Source organism: Bombus huntii, chromosome 13, assembly GCF_024542735.1.
Source record: "Bombus huntii isolate Logan2020A chromosome 13, iyBomHunt1.1, whole genome shotgun sequence".
Taxonomy (NCBI): domain Eukaryota; kingdom Metazoa; phylum Arthropoda; class Insecta; order Hymenoptera; family Apidae; genus Bombus; species Bombus huntii.
The window spans coordinates 11,296,306-11,321,119 of NC_066250.1; the positions used below are offsets into that span (position 1 = coordinate 11,296,306).

Genomic DNA, 24,814 nt, shown 5'->3' on the forward strand with positions numbered 1-24,814 from the left:
GATGTATGTATATATATATATATATATATATATATACACACGTGTGTGTGTGTGCGCGCGCGCGTGTGTGTGTAATATATATGTATAACATATGATATATATTACGTATAAATTTTCTTAAAAATTTGCATCATCTATGAGATTGTAAGATAATTAAAAAAACATCGCGCATTCTATTTGAAAAAGTTAAATTTACACTGAAGCTTTAGAAAATGTGAAACTTAGATGAAATTCATTTTAGACATTCGACGCAGTGTATTCAATAAAATATCCTTCTCCCGAGACACTCTGTCATAGTTTCAAAACTAGAAACATTATTTATGCTAAAGTATATATATGTATGTCGGAGATGATGTTTTCCCAACATTCCGGACGGGAAATCCCGATGTTCTTTCATCTCCGACATGTACGTACAATGACTTTTGTATCACTCCTAGAATCATCACTAATTTAATAGTACATAAAGGCAATAAAAGTGCAAAATTTTCGAGATGCTTAATTACAATGTTCGACGCATATGATTAGCCGTAATTCATTGAAAATTACTTTTTAAAAATTTTCATCTATAATTTATTTTATTTAGGATATTAATTTTAGCCGATAAGCAATTCAATTTCTATTGATTTACGCTTTAGAAACGGGTTAGATAGTCGTGACTGTACATATGACGCAATAGGCTGAAATTTAAATACTACTAAGCGCATAATCTCAAATTGTTACATTATTGTTATCGCAACATCCTTGCTCCAAATTTTTCTCAAGAAGTGAAATCTTTGTCTGTATGTAATTACATTATAAAAAATTTCCAGTGAGTAGTAATAATAAGATATATATATGTTTAATATTAAAAATTAACGTTGTAATTATGTCTTAAAAAGATATGTCTTAGATACAAAAAGCAGATATTAACGTCGCTAACATTGCTATAATACTTATTTTGTACCGAGACAATTATTTAAATTATAGATATAATATAAATAAAATACAAATGTTAAAGGGGAAACATTATTTGATGTAACTTTCATGTATGTAACTGTAATAATAGACATAAATTTTATCTATCCAAATGATAGAAATTTATAATTAATTAATATTTTAATAGTACTGGTGATTATTCTGATTTTCCTTGCAAAAAGGGACAAGGAAGGAGTGGTTAAAGGGGTGCGTAAAACGGTAATAAATGGTATCGTTACACACATGCATAAGATAGCATGTATGTAAAGATCGTTGTTACAAACTACGTGGAACATCTTTAGAGATCCATCACTTGTTGAGTGGGGATGAGGTGAGAGTATAAAAGGTGAATTCCTTATTTCCTTAGGATCATAAACGATTGGATGTAATAGTACTCATCTTCTTCATTCAAAAGTGTTTCCTTTATCAAGATGAAAACAATTGTAAGTAATTTTTTACGTTCTTTTTTTTAATTTTTACGTTTGCACTCGTTTACGTTCTGTATAACTCTAAACCAATATAATACAGCTGAAATATTTTTATTAACAATGTTCTTTTTTAAATGGTGTTCGTACAACATAATTTGTCTTGTCAATATATCTTGTCATTAAGATATGTTGTCGTTAATGTTAAACGAAATTGTAGTGCTAAAATTCTTATTATCGATGATCGATGTTCGGTGATCAACCAATACGAATCCTTCGTTAGTTGAATCGCCAGATTTTTAAACTGTTATTGATCTTTCGAGTTACGGTCACGTATTTTTTAAATTGACGAAAATATCAATTGATATTATCAGAAATCGGCACTTAACTAACGAAAGAATAATAGCGCCTACTATTAAATCAAATAATAATTTATATTAGAAACGTGAATCACTAGTAGCAAAAAGCAAATGCATTTTGAGTCGTCGCGTCGTTTCTCTTCCATAAAGTTATTATATTTATAGTATGCATTTTGCATGCGAAAGTAACGTATATATTATTTTTGAAAATTCGAGTTACAAGTAGGATGATCTTTAATCTGTGTTACGACACGAGCAACTGTGAAGAATACCAAGCAAACGAAATCGACGACGAGTCCGCAAACCCGTCGTAGGTCAGGAGTTAAATGACCCGCATTGGCATCTTACTTTCACTCATCTCACTAACACTAGGTGGATGGTGACGATCACGGACTTCCATTTTTATCAATGCTTCGTCTTTCGATAGACAATATGACATTTGTTAAATATAAGAGTGCTAAATATAGTTACGTTGACTAGGTTGACTAACTAAAGATTCTCTTCGTTAGGTAATAGCGATAGTTGTGGGATTAGCAGCAGCGCAAGATTCAAATTACAATGCTCGTAACAATTACCACGAGGATAGATCGAATCCTCCGACTGACGAAAGAAGGGGTCCATTGACGACCACGCCTATTCCAATTTTACATTGGAATAAACAGCAAGAGCACGATGGAACTTATAAAGCTAGGTATCACAATTGTTAATTACCTTCTTGTGTCGATGAGTTAATATGTTGTTCGTTTATTGCATACAACTCCAAGCATATGCATTTAAATCTGCAGTTTAAAATAGAAAATACTTATACATATGTGTGTGTTCGACATAGAAGAATCTCTTTCAATTTCGTTATAGTTTTTGTTGATGTTTAATGTATTTTAATAGTAATAAAACGTTGCGTCACCATGGCGTTTAGTAACGCACAAATACAATGAAATTTACATAATTTAGATTTATTAAATTATTACTTCCTTGCATTACTTTCATTATTTTACGTTTTATGATTATTTCTTTTATTTACGATTATACTTGAAATACTTTACGAAACTTATAAATCAATAAAACGTTGAAAGTTAAATAAATAATAGAAATGATAAAGTATTGTATGACACCTTTTTACGCAGTACATTTTATTTATATTTTATTATACTGAATATTATGCTTAGTAAAATAGTTATACTATAGTAAAAATAATTACATTTAGCAAAATTGTGAAATGTATTTGAACTTGCTTGTGCAACTTGAAGAAATATTTCATTTCTATTTTCCTGTATTCGGTACTAGTTATTTAAGATTAGACAATTTCGGATTGTGTATTCTACGCAATAATAATTAAATGTTTATTATTGAGTAATGTTTAAATAATTACAGTTCGAAGTGACATTAAATACGATATTATAACATATTTACAACGTAATACGAAAATAATTTGAATTAATATTTGCAATTTTGAAATAATAAATTTGAAATGAACCGTTTAAATGACGTATAATCATCTATGTGTATAGTATAGTTTGACGATTAAATCGAGTTCAAGATATAGACTCTATGAATCGAAATTTGGTTAGTTTGTAGCACTCTCGACAAAAGTAACAATTTTTATGTATGTATATTAGTTATTTATTTTCTTACAGTACAGTAGAATAGAGATTTAAAAATGTATTCGTAAGTGAAAGCTCTATTTCAACACAAAACAATAACGACGGGTATGCATTTTAAGAGGAGGTGTAATCCAAAAGAATGTGATTTGAAATCTGATGTGAATAAATTATTCATAGCTATGAAACGGGAAACAATATTATCGCTGAGGAGAGCGGTTACATTAAGAAAGTAGGCGAAGGCGAGGAACAAGGAGAAGCGTTGGTCCAACAAGGAAGCTTCTCATACACGAGTCCCGAAGGGAAGCTGATCACCATCCATTATACGGCCGACGAGACTGGCTTTCACGCGACCGGAGATCACATTCCCACGCCACCGCCAGTCAGCGAAGAGATTCAGAAAGGCCTCGACCTCATCTTTGCAGGCATTCGTCAGCAAGAGGTACACGTCCCACGATTTTTCCTTTTTTCACTTTCTGATTCTTTTCTCCATTCGCTCTGACGCGTCGCCGTGTATTCCAATATCCGATACATCTTTTTCTCTTTATCTTCATTCTTATTCGAAAGAAATATTTAACAAGAGTGCATATGTTAATTATACGAATTATTAGTTTAGCAGATGAGATAATATGCGTATATCCAAGTCTATTGTATAGAAATAGATTTAGAAATACTTTCATAACGCGGGTTTATACGCTTCTGAAGTACATGAAACACGAAACAAATATCATTTGAATAAACATTAAATATCGTTACTGCATGCCAGACTATATATCTTCAATATCGTAATTTGCAAACATAAGCTTTCTTAATTAGTTTATCACGTTGAGTGTTAAATGAAATGAGAAAGTAAAGGCATGTACGAGGTATTGATTATTTCGAGAAGAATACCTCGTATAACAAAATCTTATTCTGTGTCCTCGATTTACTTTTTCATGTAGAATTACGAAATCGTAGAACTAAATCGCAGAACTTTCTTCCCAGTAATACTACCAATTACATAATATCCTATATAGCGAGTACACGTAAGAGGATGTAATCATACATAATAATATTGAAACGTCGCGAATAAGGAAACATAACGCAAATATATTTTTTTCAATTTCTAATTTAGAGTAAAGTTATATGTCTTGCAATTAGTTGGTATAGCGAGTTGAGAGTAATAGCATTATTATTATATTATTATTATATTCCAGGAAGCAGATGCGCGTGAAGCAGCTCAAAAGGGGCAACAGCAACCTTTGAATCAGCAAATCGAACGGCGAGATAATTATGATAGAAAATTTCGGAAATGAAGTAAATAAAAAATAAATATTGTTGAGACACGTTCTACATGTAGTATAAAAACAAACGATTAAGTCCTTAAATTAAGACTATTTTAATAAAATAAATTTAATAATATGTAAATATGTAAATGTGCTTTCCTTTGTCGTTATTAACAATCTCAAATATTAAAAAAGTAATAATTGTAGATTAAAATAGTTTAGTAGCAAACAAATTAAAAGCTTCGTTGATCGATGATATTTAAAAGAAGGTAATAAAAATATCTACATATAAAATGATAAATGTTCGTTTGACATTTATCTCAGATGGGGAATACTATTTCCACCCATAAAATTAATTTAACATAGATTTTATTTTTTATATTTTTTATTAAATCATATTTTGTCCTGATCTAGGTTGGAATCTGGATGGACTCTGTAAACTTCTTTTTATCATCTACATTTTGCAAGATTTCTACGACATTTCTGATTGTCCATGTTGAAATTATTTTTTTTTCTTGTTAGAACAAAGGCTATAAATCAGACATCATAACTATTATACGATAAATTTTGAAGTTGTGGTATGAGAATTAATATCCTTCGTTAAAAGATTTTGGCTAATATTGGCTTCCATTTGAACAAAACTTACTTTTTACTGAATGATCTTTTTCCAAAAAATGTTTAAGGCAACTGTTTCTTTGGATCTTTGTTATAAATTTCGTCGAAATAGACGAATTACATTCAGCAGTATGATCATCTAACGAATTTTAAGAAAATAGACATATCAACATCCAATTAACACTATAAACTCAGGATGGTAGGCATCTCGCCCGTGGTAATAGTCTTTTGATTATTATGTTAAATAGCGAAGTAAACAGTTAGATAGTTATAATTGAAATTGAATGATGTACCATGTCAGTCAGAGCACATTTTTATTAAATTTATTACTTTCAGAACTATTGATATATTTCAAGCTATGTATACATGTTTCTCGATATGTATTTACATTTGTGGCCATTTATTTATAATGCTACATAGGGAAGTGACTTTGAATCTTTGTATTATTGTATATCTTGCTTTTACTCATTAGGGAAATGGTAGTTTTGTAGAAATTGAACGTTTCCTGCTATTGTACCATTGCAAAATGCGTATAAAAGTAAATATTTATTGAAAATGAATTTATTTGTTTAAGAATTTCACATTACGAATTACGTAATTATTCCGTAACGGAATGTAGAAATACAAATACTTACTTACACAGGTACAAAAAAATATGTGAACGGTTATATTTGTGACACTTAACAAATGGAATATACAGGATAATCCACGAAACGCGATCAGCTCAGATTATTCTGTTGTTAGTGGATCGCTCGAAAACTCTTTTGTCTGGTAGGTATAACACGGCTGAAAGAGAGCTATAAGATGATTATGTATAGTAAGATTTTGTGAAAATATTTTTTTCCAGCAAAATCAAAGAAACATTAAAGGAAAATAACAGTCCAATTTTATTTAACAGTGATTAATTTGTCGTCTATGCAATTATATTGCAACCGATAAACATCATTTTGAATATCGTCTACATTAAAATATGTTGTTTTCTACTCTTATAGAATTTTTATTAAATACATACATATATACAGGATGAACCACCTAAGAATTTAAGCTGAAATATTTTCCATACTATTAGTTATATCGAAAAAAGGTTGAGATGAAAGTTGAGTGATTTTAAGAGGAAATATTTCGATGTTATTAGCTTTTCTGTAGGTGGACACGTAAACGTTATGCGGAGGTGAACTTTGTTTCTTCCGAATGGATTCATATACTTTTTAATGCATTAATCGATGCAGCCTGAAATTGTCTATAAAAAATTATTAACTTACTTATATCGAAAAACTGATAGTTTAATAGGTATATTAATTTTTATTTTGTGAAACTTATCGTATTTGTTTTCCAGTGTTTGCATGAAAACGATAAAAAGTTTAAGTAATGAGAATAGAAAACTGAATTTGAGATTTTGTTCGAAATCAATTAAAGTACCCCCGAGGTTGGGTAAAGTTTCTTACACGAACGAATATACATCGATCCAAGCGATGGAAGGTGCAGTAATTCTTACCTACAACCAATCCAACAAGATACGTAGGACGGTTTACCTTGTATAAGAAGAAACATTAAACCTGTCCATTCAGAAATCTATAAAAAAATATTAAAACCCACTTTATGCAAATTCCAAATGGAAAAGATTAATGTCAATTCAAGAAATTTCTCACATAATAACAAAGAAATAAAGTAATAAATACAAAGTACGTTATGCACACAACGCATACAATACAGAAATCATTGAATATTAAACATTACATAGTAGAGTATTTATATGTACACTCACTTGCACGAAATGTATTATGTATTTGACGAAAGTGAATAATGTATTCCATGCACTCGCTTATCGATCGTTTTGAATGTTTGCATCGTCGACCACCGCGATCGATGATTGGTAGATGGCGCCCGTGACTCTGCGCAAGTGTCCGAAGGTCATGTTCTTTTCTTTCGTTCCTCCGTAGTTGATAAATGCGTCTTAGGGCCATACAGTTAGCGTTAGCTAATGAGATCGATGCGTCGTTGTTAGGTGTGTAAGTATTTCTCTTAACAAATTGGAAGATAGTGTACATATGACTCTACACATGCTTCTGACTTTATCACGCAATTTTAATTTAGATTTTGATTCACAATCCAATCTTTTCAATCTGTTTCGAATAGCCAGCTAGCCAGCTATAGGAAATATGTAGATGCAATTAAAGAAATTCATTAAGTACTTAGGTCTTTTAAAATACAAGAAATATAATATTAACACAGGTGGACTGAACACGGTGAAATATGTAAGAAGGCACTAAAGTTATTGAGAAAATGTTTGTACAAGTGGTTCGGTACGATAGGAAGTAATGTATTGCAGACTGAGGTAATAAGTCAGAAATCAAGATAAAAGTCGAATATTATAGAAGACACAGTCTGGAAAAGATAAAATTTGGACTGCGTTCCTTATCAATAGATATCAAGACGATTCCTTCTGATGTCAATGCCTTTTGCATTAACATTCTGGGCGGTCATTTCTTTGTGAGAGCTCGTCTCTCTTGGTTTATTTCTTTAGTTCGAAATACTTTTCGTATCCTCTGTAGGATGCTGGTTGGGATGTTATTGCTATTTTTAATTACATTTAATTACATTACAACACTATATTTCACACATTACACATGTCTATATCAGCGATTGCAGCGTGACGTTGAATGACTGACTTTTCGACATTTTTTTACATTTTTACATCGTACGCTATTTATATCTTTGAGGGATCTCCATGAGACAATAGAATGTATACAAAATTTAATATGTTGAAGATTAGAAATATTTCCTTTTGACACTAACTGTACAATATATTATATAGGGAGAAGTCTATTTTCTCGTGCTGACCATTTTGTTGAAAAACGTTGAACAGAGGAGAATTAAACACTACCAGGTTGTACTCTTTTTAATTCTTCAAACACTACTTCACATTCGAAATAACCATTAAGATCTTTAAGTAACATTTTAATCTTCATTTTTGATCTGGTATATTTGGTTCGCTTGCGCCATCCTCGCATCCGGTTCATTTACGAACCTCTTGTGTTCCTATTTTGCGTTAGCTTCGCCCCTGCATTACAACCGTACGTTTGTAACTGTATTTCACAAAATACTCTTGCCTGCTTTCCACGCCGCTCGAGCCTCAGCGCATACAGCACAGTAACATTTACTAATAGGAATTTGCAATATTTAAATTTAACTAGCTCTTAAATTAATACTTTTTTTTATAATAACTATAGTAGATAAGTTTAATGAAATGTATTATATATGTCGGAGATGACGGGAAATCGGGATCTTTCTTCAGGAATTTTTGGGAAGATCCCCAATACTTTAGTCTAGACTATTTATTATAGCTGTACTTAAATAATAAAACTTAGAAATAGTTGTTATGATTCAATCCTATTATGTTTGCCCGAGATTTGTGACGGTGAGCTTGGGCTTGAGGTGACACAACCGGTTGCCGAACGTAGCCACGGTCACGGGATGAACGTTTTTACCTAACAGAGAAGTGCCAATATTGCGGGACACACGTTGTATTAACAAACAAACCCCGATCAGGAACAATGTCAGCTCTACGCGGGTCTACTTTTTTTTTGTACGTGGAGAAATCCTCATGGACACTCCGCTGTTCTAATAATCGCGTAACAGCAGAGTAGTGTCGGACTCCTACAGAAGCTCCACGATGACCACCTACGCGTATGGCAGGAGTGCTCCAGGAATCTCTTATGAATTAACTTCTGTTGCATCTCCTTCCCTTGTCCTCTTGTTCGAGCCAGTCCTAATAATTCCTGACTATTGAATTTGGCGTTAGGGAGGGGGGGGGGCATTGCCCCTAGCGCTGTCGCTCCTTCTAGTCATGGTCCGTTGGAACGGCAATGGAGCGGCTCTAGGTCGCCTGATTGCCATCCTCCTCCATCGTCTTATCCTACAAGGGTGAGAGTTTTTCTTTTTCCCCCTTTCTGCTCGCTTCTTCGCGAGCATAACTCGCTCGCAGAAGAGCGAGTATTCCTGTGACCCTCTCAACATCGCTTCTACAATCGCTGAAGGGGTCAATCTTTCTCCTATGGCGTGCCGCAGAGTGTAGCAGGGCAGCTCCCACGCCGGACAGAGCTCCAGCGTGTGCTGCGCTGTGTCCCTGTCCTTTCCGCAGTAGTGACAAATGTCCTTTTTTTTTTATAAAGGAGTTTATTGAGTCCAGAAATATAGTTTTTAAGTGCATTATTCGCAATAAACATGAATTTTTTATAATGGTATGTTAGGCAAAGGTAGCGATACGCGGCGGTACGACGTAGCCATGCTGTATTATGTGTCGGCGCTTTACACTTTTTGTTGTATGATGCCTCTTTGGGGAGGGGTGGGATGAGAGGGATGGGGCGGGGGGATGTCAAATAGGATTATTTACAAATATTTACAATATTTACATTTTACACCTGTGTTATGCGGTGTCAGAATTGAGTTCTGTCGGTTTAATGTTTTCTCTTATTTTGTTATGGGTTCTGTATCCACCAATATTTTTTTGTGTTTTTTCTGTGTTTGTCTTTGGTGTCTTTCCGGGGGAGGGCCATGTTGTATCTCCATCTGGAGTCTGCTGTCTGTCCATTTATGTTTTCTTCGTAAAGTATGGTTTTGATTCCTGTTTTTCTTTTTATGTGATATATTATTGGGATGTTGTTTTGGCCCTGGAGGTAGTTTTTTTCGTCTAGGTATAGGAAAGCTTCTGGGGGGATGTGGCCTGTTGTCAGAGTGTTTTTGTAATATGCGTTGTTAGGAAATAGGCATCTGAAAATTAAGCTGTTTTCTTTTATTTTTGCCGCTTGCGCGAAGTGGTTTCTTATTAGCTTTAGGATGTGACAGTCGATGCGGTGAATGTTGGCTAGGTCGTATATTGTTTTGTTTTTTACATATTTTTTGAATCCGCTGTGTTCGGATCTGTATGTGCTCAGGCAAGCCCTGATGCATTTTCTTTCGAATATGCGGATTTTTTCCATCTGGGAGGCTGATATGTTGTACCAGATTGGGCAGCCGTAGGTAATGATTGGTCTAATTAGTGCTTGGTAGCATAGTATTTTTACTTTGCTGTCGAGATGTTTGAAGTAGAATAGTCTTTTTATTCTCCAGAATGCTTTATTGGCCTTAGCAAGTTGGATTTCGGTATGCTGCTTGTAGTTTAATTTGTCGTCTATGTTTATTCCTAGGTATTTTACGCAGTTTTTGTGTGGTACGAGTGCCCCTTTGTTTGCTTTTTTTCTTACTTGGCATTTTCTGCAGCGTTCTCTTTCTGTTGGGCCGATTTCGCTTAACTTGGGTCTCAACAGTATGGTTTCGCATTTGCTTGTGTTGATTTTTAGTTTCCATGCGTGGTAATAGTCGTTTATTTTTCGAAAAGTTCTTGCAGTTCAGTTTTTATTGTCTTAGTGTTGCGGCCTGTTACGTAGGTGATTAGGTCATCTGCGAAGGCTATGGAGCGTTTGTGGGTGGATGTATTGAGATTAGAGAGATTTAATAAGTCGCTGTTGTAAATACTGAAAAGTAGCGGGGAATTTACTGTACCTTGTTGCAGACCGTTTGTTATGGAGAATTCTTTGCTTGATGTGTCTGAACCTTCGGCCATTACGAATGTTCTGCTTGTGATCATGTCCCAGACTATTTTAATTAGGTGTTTAGGAAGGTTTATCTTGATCAATTTGTATATGAGACCTGGGATCCAGACTGTGTCAAAAGCTTTTTTGAGGTCTATTAAGCAGGCGGCTACTCGTTGTTTTGCGTTTAGGGCCCGGCAGGTGTCCGACGTAAGTTTGTTTATTGCGTGGATTGTGGAGTGTTTGTGCCTAAAGCCAAATTGATTTTCTGGGATTATGTCATTTTTTGTGCAGAAGGAGGTTAGGGGGTTGTTTATGATTATTTCAAATACTTTGCTTATGTTGGGGAGGAGACTTATAGGTCGTTGGTTTGCGGGCGGTGAGCCGTCCTTGTCTTTTTTTGTAGTAGCTTTCAGTTTGGCTTTTTTCCATTTTCTGGGGAAATATGTGTTGTTTAGTGCATTGTTGAAGAGTACTGTGTAGTACCATTTTATTTTGTTCGGTAGGCGCTTGAGTAAAATGTTTAGGATGCCGCCAAAGCCGGAGGAATTTTTGTTGTTTAGTTTGGAGAAGATTGTGTTTAGTTGATTGTAATTTGTGAAGTAGTTTATTTCTGGATCTGGTTGTTTGGGGTTGTCTGCGGTGTTTTCGTTTGGGAATGTGCAGACTGTTTTGTTTAGCGTTTTGTCTTGTTCCTGTTGAGATATGTATAATTTTCTGTGCTGGACTAGGTTAAGTGCGCAGTAGAGATACTTGTATGTGAATATCAGTGTGTGGAAGTATGTGTGTCCGAAGCGTCTCGAAAACAGATAAACTCCACAGTCGGTTAAGGGTCGTCGAAGAGTCGGTTTACAGTCGGGTATAGAAGAAAGTGCTGAGACGCGTGCAAATGTGTATCGATGAATATATAAGGAAACGTCCATGAAATAAATACATTATTATTTTATTATTAATCCTCAGTCTAAATTTAGTGTTCCTATAACATTATTTCGGCCTCAAAGATCCACAATTCTCAACAGTTCCATTTCATTTTTGAGTTTGTTTGTTTCGGCGATGATAATTCTGTTTAGTTGATCTCGGCCCATGTGTTCGTTTTGTGTGTGTATTTTGAAAATTGGGTGCCGATAATGTCTAGTTGTTCTGTTGTTTTAGTTATTATGAAGTTACCCTCGGTGTCTTTGGTAGTGTTGTGTATTGTTATACCTGTTTTTTTTTTTTTTGTACTGGAGAAATCCTCATGGACACTCCGCTGCTGCAGTAATCGGACGCCTACCGACTAAAACTCCACGATGACCATCCTACGCGTGCGACGGGGGTGCTCCAGGAACCTCAGTGAATTAACTTCTGTTGCACCCTCTTCTCGCGTCCTCTTGTTCGAGCCAGTCCTAGTATCTCCTGTCTATTGAGTTGGCGTTAGGGGTGTGGCGGCACGGGCCACGGAACTTTTCAACGGCTCTGGAGGCAAAGCGCGACGCCGCCAAAGCGCAACACCGACGTGCCCAATGTACCATCGATATCTTCACACTCTTTCCGCCGAATTCTCGGAAGAGCATACACGTGCCAGCACTGGCGGCACATCTAATGAATGCACGCTAGTGGGGGATATCGATGGGCTACGAAAGGAAGAATCCGCGCGATCCGAAACAAAAGCAGAGTCAGTCTGTCTTGCGCCATTAAATGTGTAACTTCTCGGGACTATTTGCATAGCAACGCGTCGGACGAACTCGCGGTGTCTATCGTTATTTGTTAGTTGTTACCTGTTGTCTGTTAAGTGTAATTGTTAGTTGTTAATTGTTAACTCTCATTGTTGATTAGTTCTAATAAAACTATTGTTCGTTAAAAACACCAAGAGTAGTTCCTTACGCACCTATCACCATACAACCTCAGGGGGGTCCTTGCCCCTAGCGATGCGCTCCTTCAGGCGTGGTCCGTTGGGACGGCGGTGGGGCGGCTCTAGGTCGCCTGACTGCCATCCTTCTCCATCGTCTTATCCTGCAGAGGTGAGAGTTTTTCTTCCTCTCCCTTTCCGCTCGCTCCTTCGCGAGCATAACTCGCTCGCAGAAGTGGCGGACGGCCTCGTATTCCTGTGGCCCTCTCAGCATCGCCTCTATAATCGCTGGGGGGGGGGGGGGTCAATCTTTCTCCTATGGAGAGCGAAGGATCGTGCCTGGTCCGAATTGATCGGAACAGTCGAGGCCGACCCATGGGGAAGGCCGTATAGGACGGTGACGCGGAAACTGCGCGCGAAGGGCCCCCTGGCAACGACGGAAATGGAACCTGCGCTGCTGCTGCGGATCATCGCGACGCTGTTCCCTTCGCAAGAAGACAGGGCGGCAGAACGGCCGCGGGAACCGACACGGACTTTGGAATGGAGGGATGACTGGGAAGTCACAGAGGAAGAGATATGGGAGGCGACCAGAAGAATGACCTCCCACAACGTAGCGCCGGGCCCAGACGGAATCTCGGGTCGGATCTGGGGGGAAGTGATGGGAGTCATGGCCCCCAGACTTCGGCGCCTCTACACAAGATGCCTGAAAGAGGGAGCCTACTCCCGGGCATGGCGGACGGCGAGGCTGGTCTTGCTCCGTAAAGAGGGCCGACCGACGACCTCGCCGTCAGCGTACCGGCCGATATGCCTGCTAGACGAGGCCGGCAAACTGCACGAGAGGGTAGTTCCCACTCGCTTGGAGCGACACATAGCGGGCCAGGTGCCAGGTTGGCATGAAAGCCCGTACGGCTTTCGGAAGGGACGCTCGACAATTGACGCGGTCAGACGCGTGCGGGCACTGGCAGAGGACAGAGTTTCCCGGAACGACGTGGCGCTGGCGGTTTCCCTGGACATCGTCAACGCGTTTAATTTCATGCCATGGGACAGGATACTGACGGTCCTGGAGCACTTCGAGGTTCCCAGCTACCTCGTCCAGCTGATCCGGGCCTACCTCGACGACAGGTGGATATGCTACAGCAGTAAGGAAGGAGAGGAAAGGCGACCTGTTGAGCGCGGAATCCCGCAGGGCTCGGTGCTGGGACCGATCCTATGGAACATTGCGTACGACGAGGTACTGCGATGCCCGCTGCCCCCGGGTGCGGCCATGGTGTGCTACGCGGACGACACCCTGGTCCTGATCGGGGGTCGTGGCTGGCACGAGACACTGCGCATCGGCGAAATCGCAACGGCCTGCGCAATCCGTGTCGTGCGCGGACTGTGCCTAAGGGTCTCCTCTGCGAAGTCGGAGGCCATCTGGTTCTATGACAAGAAGCGGCGAGGGACCCCACCGCCTGGCCTATGCATAAACATGGCAGGCGAAACCGTCCAGGTGGGATCGCAGATGAAATATCTGGGTCTCGACATCGACAGCCAGTGGACGTTCGAGCCACACTTCGACTGACTGATTCCGAAAGTGTCGGTGGCTGCTAATGTCCTGTGCGGCCTGCTACCGAACATCGGCGGGGCGGGAGACGCGGTGCGCCGACTTTACGAGGGCGTCATTCGGTCCCGAGTGATATACCGCGTCCCCCCCCCCCCCCCGTAGGAGCTCCGGGCGCTAGCGCTCAAAATGAGATACACCCACCGGAGAGTATGGCATCCGGGAGAAGATCCGACCGAGCAGGCAGCTCCGAACGACATAGGAACCGCTGAGGAGGACACGTGGGACCGGTGGCGATCCCAGCTGATCAACGGGGGAGGTGAACATCGGGACGCGAAGGCGGTCCTCCCAAACTGGGAGGCATGGAGAAGCCGCCACGGCCTCCCGCTCACATTCAGAATGACCCAGATGCTCACCGGACACGGCGTGTTCGGCGAGTTCCTGAAGAGAATCGGTCGGGAGACGACAGACATCTGCACCACTGCGGAGAGGACAGGGACACGGCGCAGCACACCCTGGAGCTCTGCCCGGCGTGGGAGCTGTCCCGATACTCCCTGCGGCACGCCACAGAAGGAACATTGACCCCCCCCCCCCCCAGCGATTATAGAGGCGATGCTGAGAGGGCCACAGGAATACGAGGCCGTCCGCCGCTTCTGCGAGCGGGCAATGACCACCCCCCCCCCCTAACGCCAATTCGATAGACAGGAGATACTAGGACTGGCTCGAACAAGAGGACGCGAGAAGAGGGTGCAACAGAAGTTAATTCATTGAGGTTCCTGGAGCACCCCCGTAGCACGCGTAGGATGGTCATCGTGGAGTTTTAGTCGGTAGGAGTCTATCCTGCCGCTACGCGTCTACTGCAGCAGCGGAGTGTCCATGAGGATTTCTTCAAGTACAAAAAAAAAAAAAAAAAAGAAAAGGTTGACGTTATTGCAGATCTTTAGGTCGCAGTTTTGTTCGAGTATGTTTTGGAGCTTTTTCCTGTCTGTCTTTTTGTAGTTGTACCTGGGTATCTCGGTCTGTGTTTCGAGTGTTAGGAGGTCAGATGTGTTCTTGCTTACGTGAAATATTAGGGCGTTATGGTCACTGTCATAGACTGAGGTTTTAAGGGTGTCATTTGGACATAGGTTTTGAAATTTTAGTCGTGCATTTGCTAGGCATATGTCCAGGTATGAGCGTCCTTTTGGGTAAGAGGGTAGCTCGGATCTGTATAAAGTTGTTTTGTAGTGAATGCTTTTATTGTCTAGCCAGTTTCTAATGAAGTTGCCTCTCGTGTTGTTTGTTTCGTTTTTCCAGCTCGTATGTTTTGCGTTCAGGTCGCCTGCTATTATATAGTAGTTTTCCGTTTTATTGAGCTGTAAGAGTTCGAAAAGTTTATTGAATTCGTCGCTAAATTCTTTCTGGTTTCCGAGGGTTGCGTAGGCTGCAGTGATAAACAAGTTTTCCTTATTGCTTATTTTTATTTTTATGATCGTTGTTTCTACGATTTTGAAACTTGTTATTTTGTCATTTAGAATTGTTTTGTGTTTTATGGGGTTTTTTATGAGGATTGCTGTTCCTCCTCCTTGGCTGGCGTTCGGTCTGTCGTGTCTTATCATGGAGTAGTTTTTGAAGTGTACTTTGTGTTTTTTATTTAGTTTTGTTTCTGAGACGAGTACGATGTCGGGGGGTTCTTTATTTATTAGGGTTAGCATACTGTATCTTTTTTGGTTTGAAATTAGAGAGTTGGCATTTATTGCTATTATTTTCAGGTGTTTTAAGTTTAATTTATGTGTTTTTTGCTGTAATTGTTGGTTTAGTGGATTTTGGCTATATGCACTGAGTTCGCTGTGGAGTGCCGAAACGTGCAGACGTGTCTCTAGTGCCCAGTGTAGTCCGAAAACAACACGTATCGCCCAACCGTCGAAAGTGAACACAGCCAAGTGTTTCCTATCCTTTAGGGAGAAGAAAATCCCACGCACCTAACCCCAACCCGAATACTAGCCTCATAGCCTCACGACTAGTTATTCATTTTGAATTAACTAGCTCGATGATGGCCCAGGAATCACGACCAGGCTCTCCTGAGCAAATTCATAACTACCCCGCGCTGCCTCCTCCGTGGCAGAAGTGCAGCAGAACCTTCCGCACCAACGACGCTAATATTACAAAGAAAGGGAAAATAGAAACATCAAAACCAGAAACGATCGACATCCGGAACGAACAATCAACGATACAAATAAACACCCACAATAGGTTCGCCGTATTGCAATCCACTAACGAGGCCATGGAAATCGCAGACCCGCCGCCAAACCAACAAGCACAGAGAAAGCCCCCTCCCCCACCAATATTTGTAGATGATGTCATCGACATACAAACAATGATCAAGTCCTTAGAGAGAGATATCTCCAAGGACGACTACAACCCGAAGATTAACAACAACAAAGTAAAAATTCTGCCGACAACCCCAGACGCATACAGAAAAATCACCAAACTGCTTAAGACATTGAACGCCAACTTTCACACGTACCAACTCAAACAAGAAAGACCTTTCCGAGTGGTTCTACGCAACATCCACCACTCAGCAGACATAGACGAACTCAAATACGAACTCTCAAAACTCGGCCACGAAGTCATTAACGTAAGTAATATAAGGCATAGAGTCTCGAAAGACCCGTTATCCTTATTTTTCATAGACATAAAACAAAAGCCTAACAATAAGGAAATTTACAATATCAGTCGTCTAATGAACACAGTAGTAAAATTCGAACCACCGCTTGTGAAAAAAGAAGTAGTGCAATGCAAAAGGTGCCAAAGGTACGGTCACACGCAGAAATACTGCAACCATACCTTCCGCTGCGTTAAATGTGCAGGCACTCACTCTACTGACCAGTGCGCTAAATCACCGGAAACCCCAGCGAAATGCATCCACTGTCAAGGTGACCATCCTGCCAACTATAAAGGCTGCTCAGCCTATAAAACTCTATACACAAACAGGTACCCAAAACTCAGAGCAAAAGATGTAACCAACCAAACACCCAGCCAGCCGAAATTCACGACTACCCCAATCCCCTCAACCAACCAAACACCCAGTCCTACCAAATTCATCACCACCTCAACCTCCTATGCCCAAGCAGTACAAGGCATCCAAAATAACCCGAATAGCCAAAGGTATCTTTCCCAAAATAGTGTCCCCAACTCACCTAACACAGACAACTTCTCTAGGCTTGAAAAGCTAATAGAGAAACAATCGGAGCAAATAAATAATTTGCTATCGCTACTAACACTCATCGTGGAAAAATTAGCACGCCCCGACTCAAAATAAAACCAAGGCGCATAGCACTCTGGAACGCCAACGGTCTAGCGCAACACAAACTTGAACTAGAACTCCTCTTAAAACACCAGCAAATTGACGTAATGCTCGTATCGGAAACCCACTTCACCGACAAGAGCTACCTGAAAATAAATGGTTACAAATTCTACCATACTCAACACCCCAGCGGAAAGGCGCACGGTGGCACGGGAATAATAATCAAAGCAAGTATTAAGCACTACGAACTTCCATCATTCCAGAAAGACTACCTCCAAGCAACAAACGTAGCAATAGAAGACTGTCATGGCTCAATCACCACCTCAGCAGTATACTGCCCTCCCAGACACTCCATCGCCAAAGAAGACTTTGATAACTTCCTGGACACCCTGGGCAATAGATTCATAGTTGGAGGAGACTATAACGCCAAGCACATCCAATGGGGCAGCAGACTGGTTACAGCAAGAGGCAAAAACCTCTTAAACAGCATAATAAACAACAACCTCAACTACCTCACCACATACGAACCCACATACTGGCCCACTGACACCAACAAAATACCCGACCTTCTCGACTTCTTCATAACTAAAAATATCCCATCAAGACACGTCCAGATCAACTCCTCGGCTGATCTCTCCTCTGATCATTCTCCCGTGATAGCAACAGTCAGTTCAACAATCATCGAGAATACACCTAATGGCTCCATTCACAACCAACACACCAACTGGCAGCTCTTCAGAGAAGTCTTTACACACTCAACCTCAGCGTTCACCCCACTAAAAACAAAGGAAGATATCGAAGCAGCCACGGAATACTTAAACACGAGCATAATAAACGCAATCCGCCTCTCCACACCGACAAAGCCATTTAACAGCAAACAAGAATATCCCCAATACATACTAAAAAAAATAGCAGAAAAACGAAGACTAAGAAGAGTATGGCAGACCCATAGAACACCGGAGGACAAACGCAAACTAAACAACGCAACTAGAAAGCTATCCAGAACCTTAAGAAACTATAAAAACGACTGTTTCCATAAATACCTCACCAGCTTATCCCCCACAGCCGACGCCAACTACTCACTATGGAAGGCCTCCAGGAAACTCACATGCCCCCCACAAATAATCCCACCTATCCGCCGTCCGCAAGGTGGATGGGCGCGAAGCCCTACAGAAAAAGCCGACCTGTTTGCTAAACACTTGTCAAAAGTATTCAAACCCCATTCCCCCCAAGCCGCCGCGGACGTTACTGAATACCTGCACACCCCCTTCCATTTGTCCCCTCCTATCGAACCCTTCTCCTCTGCAGAGACTATAGAAACAATCAGTCGCCTAAACCCCAAGAAAGCAGCAGGACACGACCTAATAGGCAATAAAGCAATCAAGGAACTTCCCACAAAAGGCATAGCACTCATCACATCGATTTTTAATGCTATCCTTCGCCTGGAACACTATCCTAAGGCCTGGAAAATCTCATTGATTACCCTCATCCCTAAACCCGGTAAACAGATATACGAAACCAGCTCTTATCGCCCAATCAGTCTTTTACCTACCCTGTCTAAACTATTCGAGAAGATGCTCACAAATTGACTCCTTCCACTCCTAGAGAACTTGAAAACACTCCTAGATCACCAATTCGGCTTCCGAAAACATCACTCTACAGTAGAGCAAATCCACCGCTTAACTCATACGATCAGCCAAACACTCGAAAAGAAAAAATATTGCTCAGCGGTTTTCCTAGACATCCAACAGGCATTCGATAAAGTATGGCATGAAGGGCTACTATACAAACTTAAAAAGATCCTACCCCACCCCTACTACTCCATCCTAAAATCTTACCTAACCAATAGACAATTCATGGTTAAATGCCTAGACGCCACTTCCGCAACATTCCCAATAGAAGCCGGCATACCCCAAGGTAGTGTCCTCGGACCCCTACTGTACTCCATCTACACTGCCGACCTACCTATATCAAACGATATAACAATAGCGACATTTGCAGACGACACAGCGCTATTAGCTACCCACGCAGACTCGGTAATAGCCTCATCCACTCTCCAGCGAAGTCTCGACTCCATGGAAAAGTGGTTTCAAAAATGGGGCTTCAAAGTCAACGAAAAGAAATCCTCACATGTAACCTTCACGCTCCGAAAACAAACCTGCCCCCAGGTCACCATCAACAATGCAACAGTTCCTAGCAGGGACACAGTCCGATACCTGGGCATGACCCTAGACAGGGGACTAACGTGGAAGACACACATCTCAGATAAAACGAAGCAACTAAAGGGCAAACTAGAAAAACTATATTGGCTCACGGGCCGACGCTCCAAACTAAACATACAGAATAAAATTACCCTCTACAAGACCGTAATAAAACCCGTTGGACCTACGGAATCCAACTATGGGGAACAGCAAGTAACTCCAACATTGAAATACTCCAACGCTTTCAATCGAAAACGCTAAGATCCCTAATTGACGCACCTTGGTATGTTACCAACGAAACAATCCATCGCGACCTCAAGATACCCACAGCCAAAGAGGAAATAGCAAAATATAGCGACAGATATAGCAAAAGAGTCAACAAACATCGAAACCCTCTAATCACTGGCCTACTTGATACGACGGACCAAATTCGCAGGCTGAAGAGGCACTACCCGCTAGACCTAAACGCTAGATTCATTTAGTTATCCAAATTAAGCATATTCACTTACTTATAATACCTATAAATTATACTTATCTATAATAAGTATCAACTTATTATAAATAAACAGCCATGTCACTGCGCCACGCCAGAAAAATTACTGAAAATTCTCAACGCGAGAATTGATTGTAATTTCAACCAATAAATAAAAAAAAAAATCTTCTTCACTGTTAAAAGTGCTGAAGATGGCGTTGATCCTTTCTCCGTGTGTCGATAGTGTTTTTTTTATTTCATTTAATTGCGTTTGTTGGTCTTTTAACGCTTGTAGTATGCTTTTTTTGATGTCTTCGATAACGTTTATAATGCTTTGTTGGGGGGTGTTATCGGTTGTAGTTGCGCTTTGGCTTGATCGCGGATTTAAGTTTGTTATTTGTGTTGTGTTTTCGATTATTTGGTTTAGTTTTGTTTGTTGTTTCACTACGTCAGAGAACTTTAGTTCTGGGACGTATTTACGGCTTATTTGGGCAATTCGTTTTATCTTTGTTTCCTTGTCTTTTTTCTTTTTTTCAGCTAGCTTTTTGCGCAGTTCCACGAGTTTTGGGTATCCCTTGTAGGACGCGGGGTGTCCGTAGTTTTTGCAGTTTACGCAGAATATTTTCTCCTTGGTTACTGCTTCTTCTTTTTTGATTTTGCACTCGCCTGGGCCGCGGGGCTCGGTGCATTTTACACAGCGGTAGTTTAGGTTACAGTTTTGTGCTGTGTGTCCTAGTCGCTGGCATTTGTGGCATTGGGTTATATCGTTGTTTTTTTTTTAATTATTTTTTCCCATTTTATTTTGTAGTAGTTAAAATTTCTAAAAGTAGTTAAGATATTGTTAGCAGTTTGCTTAGGTTGCTGTCGGCGGATACTTGTATTATGTAAATTGGGAGCAATATATCGTTCTCCCTTGATCTTTTTGTCGTGAATCGTGTGACTTTTGTGAATTTTACGTCGTTTATTTGCAAGGCTTGTAAGTCCGTGAGTATTTCCATTTCAGTGTAACTATTGTCTAAGCCTTTTAGCAAGTATGTTTGGTGTTTCTCTGCTTTGGGTGTATACGTGTAGAAGGTTGTGTTGGCTGCCCGAAGCGTTTCTTTCGCTGTGTGGAAATCGGATAGATTTCGGAGGTAGAGAGCATGCTTACCTGAGTGTATCCTTTTGATATAAAACTGATTGATCTTGGCTACTTTCTCTATGAGCGTTACTATGTCCTTAGGGTCTTGTAACGTTATGTTGATAGGCGGCGGTTTATATTCTCTTGTAGTGGATGGGGCTTTCGTGCGCTCCTCTGCAGCGTGCCTTGTGGGGTGTCCGTCTGGGGTGGGACTGTGTTTTCCCATTTTGCCACGTAGTTTTTTTGTTTAATTTGCTCTAGCATTGTGTTTGGCGTTGGGTAGTTTGCTGGTCCCGGCTGTGACTGTAGGTGTGGTTCTGATTCTAGCAAGCTGAATCGGTTATGTGTTGTGATCGCTGGGAGCGAGGCAGCTTTTACGGGTCTCATGTTTCTGTCTTCTTTGGTACTTTCGTCCTGGGCGGAGGGGAACTCTTGTTTTGTGTTTTTTAGGATTTCTTCTAATCCTTTGGTTCTGGCATCTAGGTTTGGTTGGGGGTTGAGTTTCCGCGTCTTTTGCGCGGACAGTCTTAAGCTTTTGATTTCCTTGGCCGCTTTTTGCGGATTTATTTTTCTTTTGGTGGGTTTTCTTGTTAGTTTTAAGGTGGGTTTCGTTGCCTTGCTTTTTGCATCATTCTCGGTAGCTTCTATTTTTTTTTTATATACTTTTATTTTGTCTTATTTTTTTTTTTAAATTTATATCACGATGATGTCACTGCAGTATTTTTCACTTTTTGCCACTTTTTCTTTTTCCTTTAGAGGGTGGTTGTTTACTTTTACGCGCACACTTTTAGGGCCTAAGCCTGCTGTTCCTTTTTAGTTTGAGAGGTCCGTCCCGTTCGGAGGTTTACGGTCAACTGCTACTTTTAATATACCTACCACTGCGATTGACATCCTGATGTTTGTGCAGTGACACTGTGACATGTCCTCTAGATCGATTTCTTCCCTCCACTCTTACAACTTTTACACTTCTCTAAAACCATGAAAACGAAATACAAATTATTGAGAAAAGATATTCAGAAAAGATATTCGCTTTCATACTGATACAAAAAGCAGAATGTAGGGTATTTTACATAAAAATAGTGCAAATTAAATTTATTACATAATTTTGTCACATAATTTATGTTTGGCATTTTAGACAAATATTAGTAAGCCTTTCTTACGTTTGCTTTTTATACAGCACACAATTTACGTCGCGTAAATGTAATAGCGCGATAAACTTAACCAAATTGAACTGTCGTAATTCGAAAGATAGACTATACCTAACGTTTGATCAGCAATTCAGAGTTGTAAATATGAAGTTTGAAGTGGTTTATAGGTAATATTGACAATATATTATTGTCATTGGTATGTTGCGCAATTATGGTTAACTAGATCAATTTGATAAGACACAAGGTATTAATAAATATGTGAGACACATTTGAAGTGTTGATTCTAAACAACGAAATGAATGCGAAAGTCAGTTAGTACATATATAAAAGTATCGGTTGTGATGCTTATTTTTCAAATTCTACCCAATGTAATTTTCGTTAGATATTCCTACACAAATGCAATCTCCTTTACACCATCGTATAGATTCTGCCGAGCGAGGAGAATGTAAAAATTTTCAAATTTTTCGGCGTACTTGTATCGTTTTACATTATATATGTCGGGTTATCATTAGGATTTAAGGTGCGTAATGATTCTTCGTTTGAATTAGCCATTGTTTTACAAAACAGAGAATATATTTACGCGAATAAACAAGATTTTACAAAATATTATGAATAATGAGTTTAATAAATGATAAGATTAACAAACGATAAGTTTAATTAATAATTAGATTAAAGAATAATAAGTTTAACGAACAATAAGAGGAACGAATAATATGTCTTACGAATAATGAATTTAACGAATAATGAGATTAACGATTGATAGGTTTTACGAATAATGAATTTAATTAACGCTATTAACAATGTTCCGGGGTTCAAATGAATCCACGGTCAACGGGATAACTCTTTACTATGCGTAGAATAATTTTTTAAACACAAAAAAAATACGATTGCTGAGACACTCGGTAAATTGCTCGATGTATCACTTTCCAAGGCGATCACACGAATGAATATCTGATGAAAATCTTTTTCGCTATACGACTGCATTTGTTTGTTATATGCTCGCTGGAAACATCGAGAAGGTTCCAATCGTTGTTGCTAGGCAATTTCTGTCAAAAGTTTGTTGTATACTCTTTGGAAACATCGAGAAAGATTCAAACGCCGTTACTAGGCAGTTTCTGTCTGGAGATTGATTCCTAATACAACGTGTGTCCCATTATATCGACATCTCTAAAGTATAATTCTATGTGATTTCTAGGGAGAACAATACAACCGATCCACACCTTCGTCAGGCAAAACGTTTATCCCGTGACCGTGGCTACGTTCGGCGACCATTTTCGCTTTCACAAATATCAAACAATTACAAATGACAATTGCTTAATTACAGCTATGATAAAATCTAGGCTAAAGCATTAGAAGGCTTCCTCAAAATTGCAAAGGGAAGGCTCCGGTTTTCCTTTCATCTCCGACATATATATATGCAACTTTCTCGAAGGCGGCGCAAAATGTCATAAATGTTTTTCATTTTTAAATTTCAGCAAATATGTATTTAGTTGCATTAAATTGCAATATATTATAATACAGAGTGACCAAAGAGATGTGCTGATAGTGTGCGAATTGAAATACGTCGCTAGTATCCATGCGGATACAAATTATCCTCCATGTATTAATATGTCGAGTCAAGCTCCGAATCTGGGCCCGAGTCGTCCTCGTGGCGGGGGCTTGGGACAGGTAAGGATTCTTCACTGAAGCTATCCATGTTTTCTCTTTTACACTGAAGTTATTTTTATTGACACACACGAAATTGTTACAGAGTTGACACAAACCCACAATGATCACACACTCGCGACGCTAGTGACAAAGGTCTTAGGTTCGATAACGAGTTCGCGGACAACGGGACGGTAGTCGTACGCACTCGCAAAAATCTAAGTCGGATTCTGTGTTAATATTCGCTGACCGTAAGGCGTTAATCCTTTTGTCGATGAGACCGCAAGAGAGAATGACTTTCCGTCCCGGTGATACCCCAGAGGAAAACTATGACGGGGTGTGTCTAAGGACACGAGGTCATCGGATTCGTCGGGGACATCCTACGTTCGGAAAGTAAGGGAAATTGACGTTGCTGCTAATTGGCCAATCTCCATATCGGTAGTTAGAAAAGGATGCTAGCCGCTCTTGAGGGAGGGTTGCTAGTGGGAGACGTCGTTCGTGGAAAAATAGGTCTCTCCTGTCTTCCTGTAACTGGGACAAAGACTGTGTTTCTGTTGAGGGATTTTAGGTAACTAGATATTAGTGTTTATAACGGTCCTCGGGCTAGCCGATCACGTACTGCGGAGACGCGTCGGCATCTGGTAAACATCCTGCCCGGAGAATAGGATCTGCGTGTGGCGAGCTACGGGACAGAAACCGTTGGAATGTTTACTGCCACGTGTTGCTACAAATCTTTCTTTTAAGGAGAGCTATAGGATTACTCAATGCCTTTTGTTAGATGGAGAGTTC

The 24,814-nt window shown here is 39.8% G+C and overlaps 1 protein-coding gene and 1 long non-coding RNA gene across 2 annotated transcripts; one reads left to right on the forward strand and one right to left on the reverse strand.

Moving 5' to 3' along the window:
* Nucleotides 1-44: 44 nt before the first annotated feature.
* On the forward strand, nt 45-4,751 carry LOC126872675 (endocuticle structural glycoprotein ABD-4-like). Its single transcript, XM_050632802.1, has 4 exons — nt 45-1,397; nt 2,248-2,429; nt 3,517-3,778; nt 4,533-4,751. The coding sequence occupies exons 1-4, from the start codon at nt 1,386-1,388 to the stop codon at nt 4,629-4,631; spliced, it is 555 nt and encodes a 184-aa protein (XP_050488759.1). The 5' UTR covers nt 45-1,385; the 3' UTR covers nt 4,632-4,751.
* A 1,475-nt stretch (nt 4,752-6,226) lies between these two features.
* LOC126872702 (uncharacterized) lies at nt 6,227-8,484 on the reverse strand. Its single transcript, XR_007692140.1, has 3 exons — nt 6,982-8,484; nt 6,712-6,788; nt 6,227-6,261 (listed from the first exon to the last, which is right to left on the reverse strand). It is a non-coding gene; the product is annotated as an uncharacterized LOC126872702 (long non-coding RNA).
* Between the last annotated feature and the right edge of the window lie 16,330 nt (nt 8,485-24,814).